At 43.2% G+C, this 13,907-nt stretch overlaps 1 protein-coding gene across 1 annotated transcript; it reads right to left on the reverse strand.

The window, feature by feature from the left end:
• Positions 1 to 66: 66 nt before the first annotated feature.
• Positions 67 to 3,453, reverse strand: LOC112069698 (uncharacterized). The gene is made up of 3 exons (XM_024137065.2): positions 1,999 to 3,453; positions 1,132 to 1,219; positions 67 to 562 (listed from the first exon to the last, which is right to left on the reverse strand). Exons 1-3 carry the CDS (start codon positions 3,400 to 3,402, stop codon positions 453 to 455), a joined length of 1,602 nt encoding a protein of 533 aa, XP_023992833.1. The 5' UTR covers positions 3,403 to 3,453; the 3' UTR covers positions 67 to 452.
• Between the last annotated feature and the right edge of the window lie 10,454 nt (positions 3,454 to 13,907).

Genomic DNA, 13,907 nt, shown 5'->3' on the forward strand with positions numbered 1-13,907 from the left:
AAATAACAATTTTCCCCCCAAAAAATGTCACAGCACTAGCATGGATGAATGACTGTCGACAGTAACACTGGACATAGGACAGTCTACACAATCAAACCAAAGGGTTGAGTTCCTGTCCGACTACACTGAAGACTCATGCCAGATCTTACAACGCCTGGATAAGTATTTAACATGTCAGCTAACCACATTGTCTGGCACACAACCGTTGGTTGATGCAATGCCTGCGCATCAGGTTAGGCAACTTGATCTGTGTTAAATATACCTCCGGGGCAATGCGTTAACCGATGGAAGACAACTGTGTACTCGGACGACGTCACGCCAGTGGGTGTGTTCATGATGTCATTAACAATAACAAACCTTTTCATACTTCATGAACAATCCGTATCTGTTGAATGTATCTTCAGTGGCTGAATATGTTTGTGTGACTCATACAAATAAATAGTTCCCGGAGTCTATTTCCCTGAGGGTCTGTCCGTCAGCTCTTGTCTCTCAGGGGAGTAGACGTCTTCATCGGCGTAGCCACTACTGTCTGATTGCATGCTGTCCCCTCGAACCACCAGACCTACAGAAAGAGAACCTCAGGTCTACACACAGATGGATACAGCCATATTCTCCTCATGGCTTTAACACAGGCCTACAATACTTCACAGAATTAAACATGCAGGGTCAACCAGAAATCTACCCATACTTTCCTCAACATTTCCAGTTAGCTGACGTTCTTGATGAACAACAATTATTCTTACGAGAAAGTGTGGGTACAAGTTGTGAACACACCTTCACACATACGTGTGCGTACACAGCRACTCATTTGCAGGTAATGTAACAGCACTGCCCATTTCAGCTACAGTATCAACCACATTCACTTCAAACTGTAATTTGAAAAGGGTGTGTGTTCCTGTGAGATTAAACCAAAGTCCCAGTCAGCAATTTGACTGCTCTGAATCACACTAGTCAGTCATCTTTCTCTAAAAACAACTAGTTGGTAGTAAACTCATTAAAAAAAAGGGTTCCCCTATGGGGACAGCCGAGGAACCATTTTAGGTTCTAGATAGCACCTTTTCCCCCCCTAAGAGTGTAGTGAGCAGATATAGACTGTTAATATCACTAGGTCTCAGCTGACTATGAACTCACCTTTGTTTTGATTGACAGTAGACCGTGACAAAGATGTTGACCTTATAGTTTCTTGCTGTCCAAAGTCTTCCTCCCCTGCGCTATGTACCTATTGGAAAAACAGGTAGTCAGGAAAAACTCCTGGCCCAAGTATACATAGTCACTTCACCCCTACCTACATGTACAGATTACGTCGACTAACCTGTATCCCCGCACATTGACTCGGTACCGGTACCCCCTGTATATAGCCTCCACATTGACTCAGTACCGTAACACCCTGTATTGCCCTCCAATTGACATCGGTGCCGGTACCCCCTGTATATAGCCTCCACATTGACTCAGTACCGTAACACCCTGTATATAGCCTCCACATTGACTCAGTGCGGTACCCCCTGTATTGACTCCACAGTTGACTCGGTACCGGTACCCCCTGTATATAGCCTCCACATTGACTCAGTACGGTACCCCCTGTATATAGCCTCCACATTGACTCGGTACCAGTACCCCCTGTATATAGCCTCCACATTGACTCGGTACTGTAACCACCCTGTATATAGCCTCCACATTGACTTGGTACGGTACCCTGTATATAGCCTCGTTATTGTTACTTTTTATGATTATTTTTTACTTTATTTGGTAAATATTTTCTTAACTCTTCTTGAACTGCACTGTTGGTTAAGGGCTTGTAATTAAGCATTTCACGGTAAAGTCTACACTTGTTATATTCGGCGCATTTGACAAAGTTTGATTTGAGTTGCTTTATGTCAGGCAGCCAAGGATGGATAGATAATGGACTACACCAGATAGATGTGTGTATCAGCCCTAGGAACTCAGAGGCCGGAGTACGGTGCGCCATATAGGTCAATCCAAAACAGTTCTGTCACTTACCTCCTCCAGCTCAAAGGAGTTGGCCTGTTGAATAGTGTGGGAGAGCTGCCCCTGGAGTGGTGGTGGTTTCAGAGGACTCAGGTACCTCTTGTTCCTCCATACACCTGGATAACACTGAGCTGCTGGAGGCACCACTGTGGTCCCACCACTGGGAGGGAGAATCATCTCAGGTGCATCTGTGTCTAAAGAACTAGAAGGTGTCACATCAGTAACAGTGATGAGACAAGGGGACTTCCTGCGACTAAGGAGCTCTATAGGCACGAACGTTGACACCACCGGTGTTCCAGTTTCTCCCAAGCTGGATTCAACCTTAGACATGGGAGTTACCGTGACCTCTAAACTCTTGGCTGAGTTACTGGCGGTTAAGCATTCCTCCTCCCTGGGTTGGTGTAGTCCGTCTGATGTGGTGAAGGATCGGTCAGATCTTCTGACGTTCTCAGAGGAGACGACAGATRACAAMGTGTCCGCCGCCTGTGTGTTAKTATTCCACTGTTGTAGTCGACTGCTGTACGGAGCCTGGTGAACACACTCAACGATCTGAGGACGGGTGATGTCGTGGGTAACCTTGGCGACCGGTGCCACTACCGTTGCCCAGCCTGTGGGATGAATCGTGTTTTGAGTTTCTCCAACTTTACAAGTAGGTCTTGGAGTAGTAAGGCCAAAGTCCAGCTTCTTCCTACTACTGGGCTCTCTTTGATGACCTGATTCTGAAAGTGATGATGCCCCAAGGTTGGGTGTTGTGTCAGGATGTTGCTCTCTCTCTAAATCAACTCCATCCCTATCTGATGGCGATCCCTGCTCCAACTCCTTGTCCCTGACTGTGTCTCTATGTCCCGGTGTCTCTGTCTCTCTGTCCCTGAACATACGTGTGCCCACAGCACATGCCTTATTACTATCCCCAGTGTCCATATCCTGTACATCTGAAAACAACCCCTGCTCCCCCTCCCTGTCTATGTGTCCCTGTGTCTCTGTCTCTCTATCCTTCACCATCGTGTCCACAGCAGCACTCGTCTCATTACTGTCCCCTGTATCCTGATTATCCTCCATGTCTCTGGATAAAGCCTCTGCCTTGGTGTTCTCCAGGACCAGACCCACCAAGTCAGGCAGGCTGCTTCTCTTCTTGGGGGCCGACCCAGACCCAGGCCCTGGGGAGAGTCCTGGTCTGGGGCAGGCAGAGTCCGAGCCCAGCCGGGCGGAACCCCCAGAGCCAGTATACAGGCACATCTTAGAAACCGTGTCCTTGAGTCGTTCCACTGGAGACCTCGGTTCGCTGCGGACGCTTCCCATGAAGCGCCGTCCGATCTGCCCTTCAGCGGTGGGGGAGAAGCTGAACTCGGGAGGGGCGAGTTTCTGGAGGGGTGTGCGGGACACGTGTGAGTAGAGGGAGTAGAAGGCGTTGGCCATGGCTGTCAGCACCTCTACCTGCCTGAAACGACCTGCAGGGTGGAAGAAACGTTCATCAGGGAAAGAGAAAGGAACAGTTTGTTTGGAATGCTGCCTAACACAGAGGACAATCAGAGCATTGTACTGTTTGGAATGCTGCCAACCACAGAGGACAATCAGAGCATTGTACTGTGAGGATGCTGCCTAACACAGAGGACAATCAGAGCGTGTACTGTTTGGGATGCTGCCTAACACAGAGGACAATCAGAGCATTGTACTGTTCTGGAATGCGTGCTAACACAGAGGACAATCAGACATTGTGTACTGTTTGGAATGCTGCCTAACACAGAGGACAATCAGAGCATTTACTGTTTGAAATGCTGCCTACACAGAGGACAATCAGAGCATTGTACTGTGTTGGAATGCTGCCTAACACAGGAGGACAATCAGAGAGTTTACTGTTGGAATGCTGCCTAACACGAGGACAATCAGAAGCATTGTACTGTTTGAATGCTGCCATAACACAGAGGACAATCAGAGCATGTGTAGTATTTGGAATGCTGGCCTAACAACAGAGGACAATCAGAGCATTGGTACATTTGGAAGTGCTGGCCTACACGAGACAAGCGAGGAGTATGTGTACTGTTTGGAATGCTGCCTAACACAGAGGACAATGAGAGTATTGTACTGTTTGGAGAAACATTTGGAGAAACATACTACAGTGCCTTCAGAAAGTATTCACACCCCTTGATTTGTTCCACATTTTGTTGTGTTACAGCCTGCATTTAAAACAGTAAATCTACTTTTGTAAACCAATACTTTTTTGTCATTGGTTTACACCCCATAATGTCAAAGTGGAATTATGTTGTTTGATATTTTTACAAATTAATAAATGTCTTGAGTCAATAAGTAATCAACCCCTTTGTTATGACAAGCCTAAATAAGTTGAGGGGTAACATGTTGCTTAACAAGTCACATAATAACACTGTGTTCAATAGTAGTGTTGAACATGATTTTGAATGACTACCCMATCTCTGTACCCCACACATACAATTATCTGTAAATTGAGCAGTGAATTTCAAACACATATTCAACTACAAAAGACCAGGGAGKTTTTCCAATGCCTCGCAAAGWAGGGCACCTATTGGTAAATAAAAGCTGTCATTGAATAWCCCTTTGACCATGGTAAAGTTATTAATTACAGTTTGGATGGTGTATCAGTACACCCAGTCACTACAAAGATACAGGCGTCGTTCCTAACTCAGTTGCCAGAGAAGAAGGAAACAGCTCAGGGATTTCACCATGAGGCCAATGGTGACTTCAAAACAGTTACAGAGTTTAATGGCTGTGATAGGAAATATGGATGGATCAACAACATTGTAGTTCCTCCACAATACTAACCTAATTGACAGAGTGAAAAGAAGGAAGCCTGTACAGAATAAAAAATATTCCTAAACATGCATTTGTTTGCAACTGTAAAATTAACTATGCGAGAGATGACGGTGGAAATGCTTTTATGCTCAAATAAGAGAATGTCATTTTACTTTCTCTACCATAAACCGCCTCCAACGTCATTTTACAGAATTTGGCAGTGCGTCCAACCGGCCTCACAACCGCAGACCACATGCAACCACACCAGCCCAGAACCTCCACATCCGGCTTCTTCACCTGAGGGATCGATCGTCTGAGACTAGCCACTCGGTGATGAAACCGAGGTGTGGTTCTGTCTGTAATAAAGCTCTTTATGTGGGGAAAACTCAATCTGATTGGCTGGGCCTGGATCCCAGTGGGTGGGCCTATGCCCTCCCAGGCCCACCCWTGGTTGTGCCMSTGCCCAGTCATGTTAAATCCATTGATTAGGGCCTAATTTATTTATTTGAATTGACTGATTTCGTTTATATGAACACGTAACTCAGTAAAATTGTTGAAATTGTTGCATGTTGCGTGTATTTTTTGTTCAGTATAAATGAGATACAGTGGCTTGCGAAAGTATTCACCCTCTTGGCATTTTTCCTATTTTGTTGCCTTACAACCTGGAATTAAAATAGATTTCTGGGGGGGTTGTATAATTTGATTTACACAACATGCCTACGACTTTGAAGATGTAAAATATTTTTTGTGAAACAAACAAGAAATAAGACCAAAAAACTGAAAACTTGGGCGTGCATAACTATTATTCAACCCGCCCCCAAAGTCAATTATTGTAGAGCACCTATCTTGGTATCTTGTGGCCTCTCTATTATATCCCTCCTTGCTTGATCTGTGAGTTGTGGGTGGCCCTCACTTGCAAGCGTTTGTTGGGCCTATTCTTTCTTCCATGTTTTAATAATGGATTTAATGGTGCTCTCCGTCGGGATGTCAAAGTGTCAGACATTGTTTGAACCCAACCCTGATCTTACTTTTCCACAACTTGTCCTGACCTGTTTGGACGAGTCCTTCGGTCTCATGGTGCCACTGCCTGCGTGGTCCCCTCCTTAGTGTGTTGCAGACTCTGGCCTTTTCAGAACAGGTGTAATATACTAGATCATGTGACTACTTAAGATTGAACCAGTTGGATCTTTATTACTAATACTTCGGACTCTGACAGGTAATTGGTTGGCACCAATCTTATGGTCCCTTCATAGCAAAGGGGGTAATAGAATGCACCTACCCACTTTCTCATTTCTTAATTTTTTACATTTTTGAACAAAGTTTTCTTTTTTTTTTCCATTTTAACTCACAATTTGACTACTTTCTGTATGTCATACATAACCAAATTAAAATCCATTTAAATTACAGGTTAAATGCAACAAAATAGGAAAAACCCAAGGGGGTGAATACTTTTGCATACGACTATATTTCTCATAAATCTTCAATTAAGACTTTTCAACACATTCAAAACACTTGCAACTATGTTTAGGGGTATGTGTGATACCGATGGGTAGAATCATTTTTTCTATTTCAAATTTAAATCGCGATGTAACAAACAAAAAAGGTTGGATAATCAAGAGATATGAAATGCCTTTCTGAAGCACGTGTACTCAGTTAATAGACACTGTCATCTTAATGAGTTGTCATTGACACTTTGATTTAGTAGCCAACTGTTTCACTGCATGAAAAGTGCTACATAACTACAGTTTATTATGTAATTATTTCAGCTGAGCATATACACGGAATCTGTGGGATCGCATGGTGATGGACCACAGTCAAGCTGCCGGGCGCGGTAGTCTTGACACAACTGGTGTCTGTTTGTCTTACTTGCAGCGCGAGAGTCCCTGGGGTCTCTCGTGAGCCGAGTGCAGTGGCTTGGAAGAATGCGCCGAGGAGTTGTGACTAGCAGATGAGGCATGGAACGCGAGACTTGATGAGCGATTCAGATGCGGTTGGTATGCGGGGCCGTATACTCTTCAAGGCTCATCGATCAACCCAAACACTACTGGTAAGATCTCCTGTCTCATTCTCGCTACTATCTGCAGCGCTCCGACTACACTGGGGTGTGTGTGTGTGTGTGTGTGTGCTGTGTGGTGTGTGTGTGTGTGTGATGTGGTGGTGTGACTGTGTGTGATGTGCTGTGCTGCTGTGTGGTGTGCTGGTGGTGTGTGGAGGTGTTGATATGCTGTACTGTGTTTGAATTGATGTGTGTGGGAGTGTGAGAGTGGGAATATAATTAGATGACACAGGGTAATAAGAACGAGAGCGGGGAGGACGGTACGGGAAGATTGAGGAACCGAGAACGGAGATGAGAGCGGACGTCATCACATTGGCACGGAGAAGCATATGATGAGCTAGAACTCACTGATAGCAACCTCGATTTTACGCTATTGCTCAGAAGTGACGTTTAGGTTTGTTTGTAGTATCTCTGTTATAGACTACGGTGAGAACATCCCAGATAGTTAATCTCAGACAGATAGTTGCGTTTCGAGGTCCACTATACCTCCGTATGACGTATTTACTGAGTGCTTTGGAAGCATGCAGCTGGACGGCTAGACAGTGACAGGGGAGCATGGGGCCAAGCAGACCTTGCGGGGAGTACTGAAGACAAGAGTATACGTACAAGACAGAGTTCAAACGAAAGGAAACTAAAAAAAAGACTGGAACAGAACACTACCTCCTGTGAGCATGGCCAAATATAACAGAAGATGGGACAAAAACGAACCACGAGAACAGCTCATCTAGAGGGACTTTGCAATAACTCAAGTCTTGCAAAGACAATTGAAATTCAAAACGACAAGGAGGGCAACCAGGAGAGCAGAAGTCTCGTATACAGATAGTCTGCAAACATCCAAAAGAATATATATACACATATTAGCTTACATGATAAAGTATAGGAAAATATAGAACCAGAAGATCTAAGAAACTTGTAAAAGGAGGTGGTCAAACAACCAGGAAAGATTATATAACTTTTGTAACGAGAATATATTTGGGCATACAACAAGACACAGAAAAAGATAATAACTACTGTAACAGTAGTTGGCAAAAAACAGACAAGCAGTTCATAAGTAACTTATTGATATATCAGTAGTTCGGATAAAACAAAGCAAAGCAAAGCATTCTAACTAACTTCTAGTATACAGTAGTTGGATAAACCACCAAGAAGATCTCTATACAAGATTGGTAAACAGTAAAGATATAGAGAGAAACAAAGCCAGAAGTATGTGTTTAATAATTTGTAGTATTGTTGGTTTGAAACCAAACCAGAAATTGGATCTTAATACACATTAGGTAACAGGCAGATTCGTAAATGCATGTTAGTTTGAGATCTTATAGTATATTCACTTGCCTCTAGTGTATTTTAAGACAAGAAAGTTATTGAGCTATAGGATTGTACGTATTAAGAGTCACTGTAAAAGACTGATAGCTGAAGTTAGAACATTATATACTAGACACTAACGAGAAGGGCGAGCTTGATACACACAACACAAGATAAAAGAGTAAAATACAAATTATCGTCGCACCGCAACGTGATAGGTCTATGTAGCTGCGCGATGTGCTCAGAGTGGAGCTGTCTGGTAAATGACAGAGCTACCTTTAGTGATGCCGATGGATTAACTGACCTGGTGGTGACTACCATGTGAGGATGTCTTTGATGGCGGTGTCAGGCGAGAGAGATCTAGCTCAACTAAATACCAGCCAGTGCAAACAATCAATGTTTATGCCTTCTGTCTATAGGGACACAGAGCCACAACACACTCTAGTGTGAGAAAAAATATGCATGCTCAATTCAAAACGTCTACTGATACAACCATAATTGACTACAAACAATACGGTACCATCTACATACCTATGGAAGACCTCATAAGATATGTAGACACAGAATTAATGTAAATTAAAGCCACACCATTTCATGTTGTCCTTGGTGGCCATATATCGCACTAAGAATGTCTGACAGCTACATAAGAAGACTCCTTCTTTCCATAATCTGCATTAATTAATACCTGTATTTGCTTGTGTCTAGTTATACATTATATAGAAAAGGGTTAAGCGTTTTCAGTGTAAACAGATAAACGGTATGTGTGTGTGTGTGTATCCTCGCTATATGTGTGGGTATTCAGTTGTGTTGTGTGACTTGTTGTGAATTAAATAAGTGAATTGTGAATAGTGTGTTATACTTGTGTATGTGTGTAGTAGTTTGTGTACTGTATGGGGGCTTGTCATACTGTTGTGCGTGTGTGCTGTGTGTCCTGACAGTAGTGGGTGTGTGTAGTGTGATGTGTGTTATGTGTCTGGTGTGAGATATACCGGGACTGTTTGGGATCCGAACTGCAAAACTGTGTGTATGTTGCCTGATGTCGTGATGTGTAGTGCAATGTGCTGCCTAAATGTGTGAAAACCCACGATTATAGATGTGAGTTGTGGATGTGTGGCTGTAATATGACTCATGTTGTGTCTGTGTAAAATGTATGCTGTAGGGTACGATGTAAATGTGGTGTGTGTATAATGTGCTCGTGTGTGTATAGTTGTGTGTGTGAAATAGATGCTGTGATGTGTTATGTGTGGTAGATGGTGTGTGTATATGTCGTGGGTGTGTGTAACGAATACCCTAAGGTTTATGAGTTCGTAGTGATAGTGGTATTACATGCTACATTCCTCTGATCATGCCCTTTGGGTTATGTGAAGACGTTCAGTGGCGTAGATCGCGCAATTCAGTTCAAAGTTCAGTCAGATGTCATTTGGGACCACACAGTTTCCAGAAGGGTGTGTCGGAAACCATAAATGTCAGGTCATGTCTTCGGGGAAACAACGGATTTAGAAGGCTGATTCGGGAACAAGCCAAAATTTCCATGGCAATGCACGGGAAACAAGAGTTAAAGGGTCGATTCGACAGCAAATTCATGGTCAACATCGGGGAAAAAACGGAGTTAGAGTCTGATTATAAAAACTCATTAGTATGAAATTGCATCGTTGGGTAACTAGATAGTAAAGTGGCTGTGTAACACAGGTGATTTACAGTCAATATGAACATCTGTAGCATCATGTATGTGGCCTATGTGAAAATAAAACATATCAGTGCTGTGGGAAAGGTAACACGAAAAGTTCATGGTGAACAGTACACAGCAATCAACAAACATCTTCATAAAGACTTCTAAAACGATTATCCATGCAATCAGCTACAGATACAAGGTATCTGGGTCGTGATATTACCTTCCTCATCCATCATGTTGAACTTTTTATTTGTCACATGCCCGATACAACAGGTGGGACCGCAAATCTATTACTTCACAATGTAGAGTAAAAAGTAGAAGGATTGGGCTGAATAAAAACGGAATACTAGCAAATAAAAACAATAATGAGCAAGGATACGTTGAATGTGGCAGTACAGGAGTTAGGTAAGAGGCTAATGGAGTACTACTGAGTCAGTCTCTATTCATACACGCAGTCGAGTTATGTTGAATGATAACTGGCCAGTCACTACGGAGGCAGAGTCAGTCATCACTAAACTAATACATGCACCAGCAATGTCAGACACTCATAATTAAGTATGGGGGGGTGGGAAACCGGGGTCTTAAGATAGATTTAATATTGTGATACCAAGATGTTAAATACATAAGTAGTTTGATAATCGTATCCAGCAGCTGGAGACAGTACCTATGCGTATAGAGTTGAGTATAGCGATAGGGTGTGTATTACCATAACAGGACAGTCTGTTAGCACCCTGGATATTATTAAAATGGCTAAGATGTTTATATATTTGAGCTATAAAGGCTATGCCACTAGTCAAAACAGGTAATACAGGACTTCACAGGTGACACACATACAGAGACCAACCGTTCGCAAACATCCATGATGCTCTTCCTAATTTTCCCTACGAAACTATTTCCTGCTTTGATTATTCCGTGGTGTGTGTGTGTGTGTGTGTGTGATGTTGTGTGGATGTTGTGTGTGTGTGTGTTGTGTGTTCTGTGTGGGTTCGTGGTGTGGTGTGTGCTCGTCTGCGTGTGTTTGTGTGTGATGTGTGTGGTGTGTGTGATGATGTTGTCGTGATGTGATAATTGTAATGTGCGCTTTAATGGGATGGTGAGTTGTTCTCTTCCATCCTTCACTCGCTCGGCCTCCCAGCACAAGAGTCACTTCAAACTGAGTCAAATACGAAATTCATGCACGAAAGAACTGGCAAGGGTGTACAGAGATGAGGAGGCGACTAAGAGTATACCAATGTGTTACTGTGTGTGATCGGGACTCAATTGAGGGCATAAAAGGACAATCATCGCTCACCACATGTCTGGAGCGAGAAAGACTGCGCTAAGGTCGTCCTATGTTGTCAGAGCGGGGACCAACAGAAGGGGCATTAGTAGAGTCGAGGTAAGTTTATCATGAGTCTCTCCGTAGAACAAAGAGGAAGTAAAAGACGATAGGCTGTGGGAGAAGTTGTCTGTGTTGGGACTTAATCGAGCATACACGTTAAGGATATAGTTGATGAAATAATAGAGTAGAACTAGAGAAGCGTTATCCACAATTCACAATAGACAAAATCCAGTTGTGCATGTGGATATAAAAGGTAGTTGACCGACCAAGTCTGGAGGGCTATAATAGCGGCAACTGCTCCGGCATCCGACCGAAAGGCACTCGAGAGAGAGCTGTGTGAGCGGCCCAAGATCAGTCACTCTAAGAGACTATAAGGAGTGGGGCCAAGGTCTATCCGCGGGAGCATCCAGGAACTGCTATACCTAGGCGGAGGCTAGGAAGAATGGAAAGCTCCAAAAAACCTGTAGACCCGTTCAATCACGTCGGAGTCAAAGAACCATGTTCCTACTCGCGTACCGTGTCGCGCACTAGACGGCGCAAAGCGGGAGCAGTACGTGGAGCGCAAAGTTCCGCCATACTCGAAGTAACCGCTTGGTCACCTAAGGGATCTCATTTTTGCGTATTAACATGGCGACTAACACGCAAAGTATGAAAGACTCCAGCGGAAGGCGTTAATAAATGAATGCTACGCCAGGATCACACTCTGGTGCATTGAGCCCCCCGTACTATTGATAGCCATTAATTGCCGCAAGTACCCACCCCGACCCCACTGCCGCTCGCTGCTACACAAGCTCTTGAGTGTATATACTTAAAGGCATACTCAGTGGTAAGAATAAGACTCGAACCTACCATGGGAATCGACATAACCGACGGTTGTGGTCAGGATTTACTCTCAACGTAACCAGATCTGTCAACACGGCAGCATCATTGAAACATCTTAGCGGATTCGCTGCCCTCGTAAGGTAAACCATATCCCGCTTCCGAGTGTTAAATTTACTGCTGCTCTTAATAATTTGTTATTCTTATCTCTTACCTTTTTTTTGGGGGGGGGGGGTATTTTCTTAAAACTGCATTGTTGGTTTGTAAGTAAGCATTTCAATGTAAGGTTGTATTCCTGTTGTATTCCTGTTGTATTCGATGTATGTGACAAATAAAATTGAATTTGATTTATTCCATCATTGGTTACTCTAGAGTTCCTCATATTGACGTTGGCACCCAGACCCTATGGTGCCAACCCCAGGCCCTATGGTGCCAACCTTGAAAAAGCCATTCCAATTTCTTCTCTTACTAAAAGGGATAGACCAGTTCTAGAATCTTATAGCCATAGCAACTATATAGATATCAACCATCAGACAGCGCCTGTTGAATGTAGCTTGTTTGAATTGGAGTTTCCATGTGACTTTAAAAAAAACGTACGAGGCTTGGGTTGATGCATCTGAACATTAGGAATTGACTTCCTAAACTGGATTACATTAAGATCTGGGCTATGCAGACGTATCCGGACATTCTGTGTATTGACTGAAACTTGGATCTCTGGGGACATTCTGGACTATGATATTAATAATAAGGGTTATTATGTGTTCAGAGCTGACTCTTTTTTTTTGCTACTACACTGAACAAAAATATAAACACAACATGTAAAGTGTTGGTTTCAAGATCTGACCTAAAAATGAAATGTTCCATACGCACAAAAAGCTCAGATTTGTGCACAAATTTAGTTACATCCCTGTTAGTGAGCATTTCTCTTTGCAAGATCATCCATCCACCTGACAGGTGTGGCAAATCAAGAAGCTAATTAAACAGCATGATCATTACACAGGTGCACCTTGTACTGGGGACAATAAAAGGCCACTCTAAAATGTGCCGTTCTGTCACAAACACAATGCCACAGATGTTTCAAGTTTTTAGAGAGCGTACAATTGGCAAGCTGACTGCAGGAATGTCCACCAGAGCTGTTGCCAGAGAATTTCCTTTCTCTACATAAGCCTCCTCCAACATCGTTTTGAGAATTTGACAGTATAGCCAAACAGCCTCTCAACCTCATGTGTGGGAGAGCGGTTTCCTGATGTCAAAGTTGTGTTCCAATTCCTGCCCATATCCAGCAACTTCAGACAGCCATTGAAAAGATTAGGACAACATTCCACAGGCCACAATCGACAGCCTGATCAACTCTATGTGAAGGAGATGTCGCGCTGCTTGAGCCAAACCGGTGATCACACCAGATACTGACTGGTTTTCTGATCCACGCCCCTAGCTTTTTTTAAGGTACATGTGACCAACAGATGCATATCTGTATTCCCAGTCATGTGAAATCCATAGATTAGGGCCTAATTTATTTATTTCAATTGGCTGATTTCTTTATATGAACTGTAACTCAGTACAATATTTGAAATTGTTGAATGTTGTGTTTATATTTTTGTTCAGTATATCTTTAAGCCTTTTTCTGGGGAAAAATGTCATCCATAACTGTTATAGGGGTCGATTGTCCTCCCCCGGCTAACCTTTGTGCACTCGATGAGGAGACCATTTTTTATTTTTTATTTTACTAAAATCAGAAGTTATTATCCTGGGTGACCTAAATTATGATTGAGAAATGCAGGCTTCAGACAATCTAAAAAACATGTTTATGATCTAAACCTCACCCAGCTGGTGACTAAGCCTACATGGCCCAACCCGAAAGATCCTTCAAAGTCAACTCTGATTGTTCTTATTTTAACGCGATACACAGATAAATATGTTTCTACTGGTGTCTTCACTCAAGCAAGTAACTATTGCCCAGTTTGTATGCATTAGAGATGTGAGGA

The sequence above is a fragment of the Salvelinus sp. IW2-2015 genome, unplaced genomic scaffold, assembly GCF_002910315.2.
Source record: "Salvelinus sp. IW2-2015 unplaced genomic scaffold, ASM291031v2 Un_scaffold1085, whole genome shotgun sequence".
Taxonomy (NCBI): domain Eukaryota; kingdom Metazoa; phylum Chordata; class Actinopteri; order Salmoniformes; family Salmonidae; genus Salvelinus; species Salvelinus sp. IW2-2015.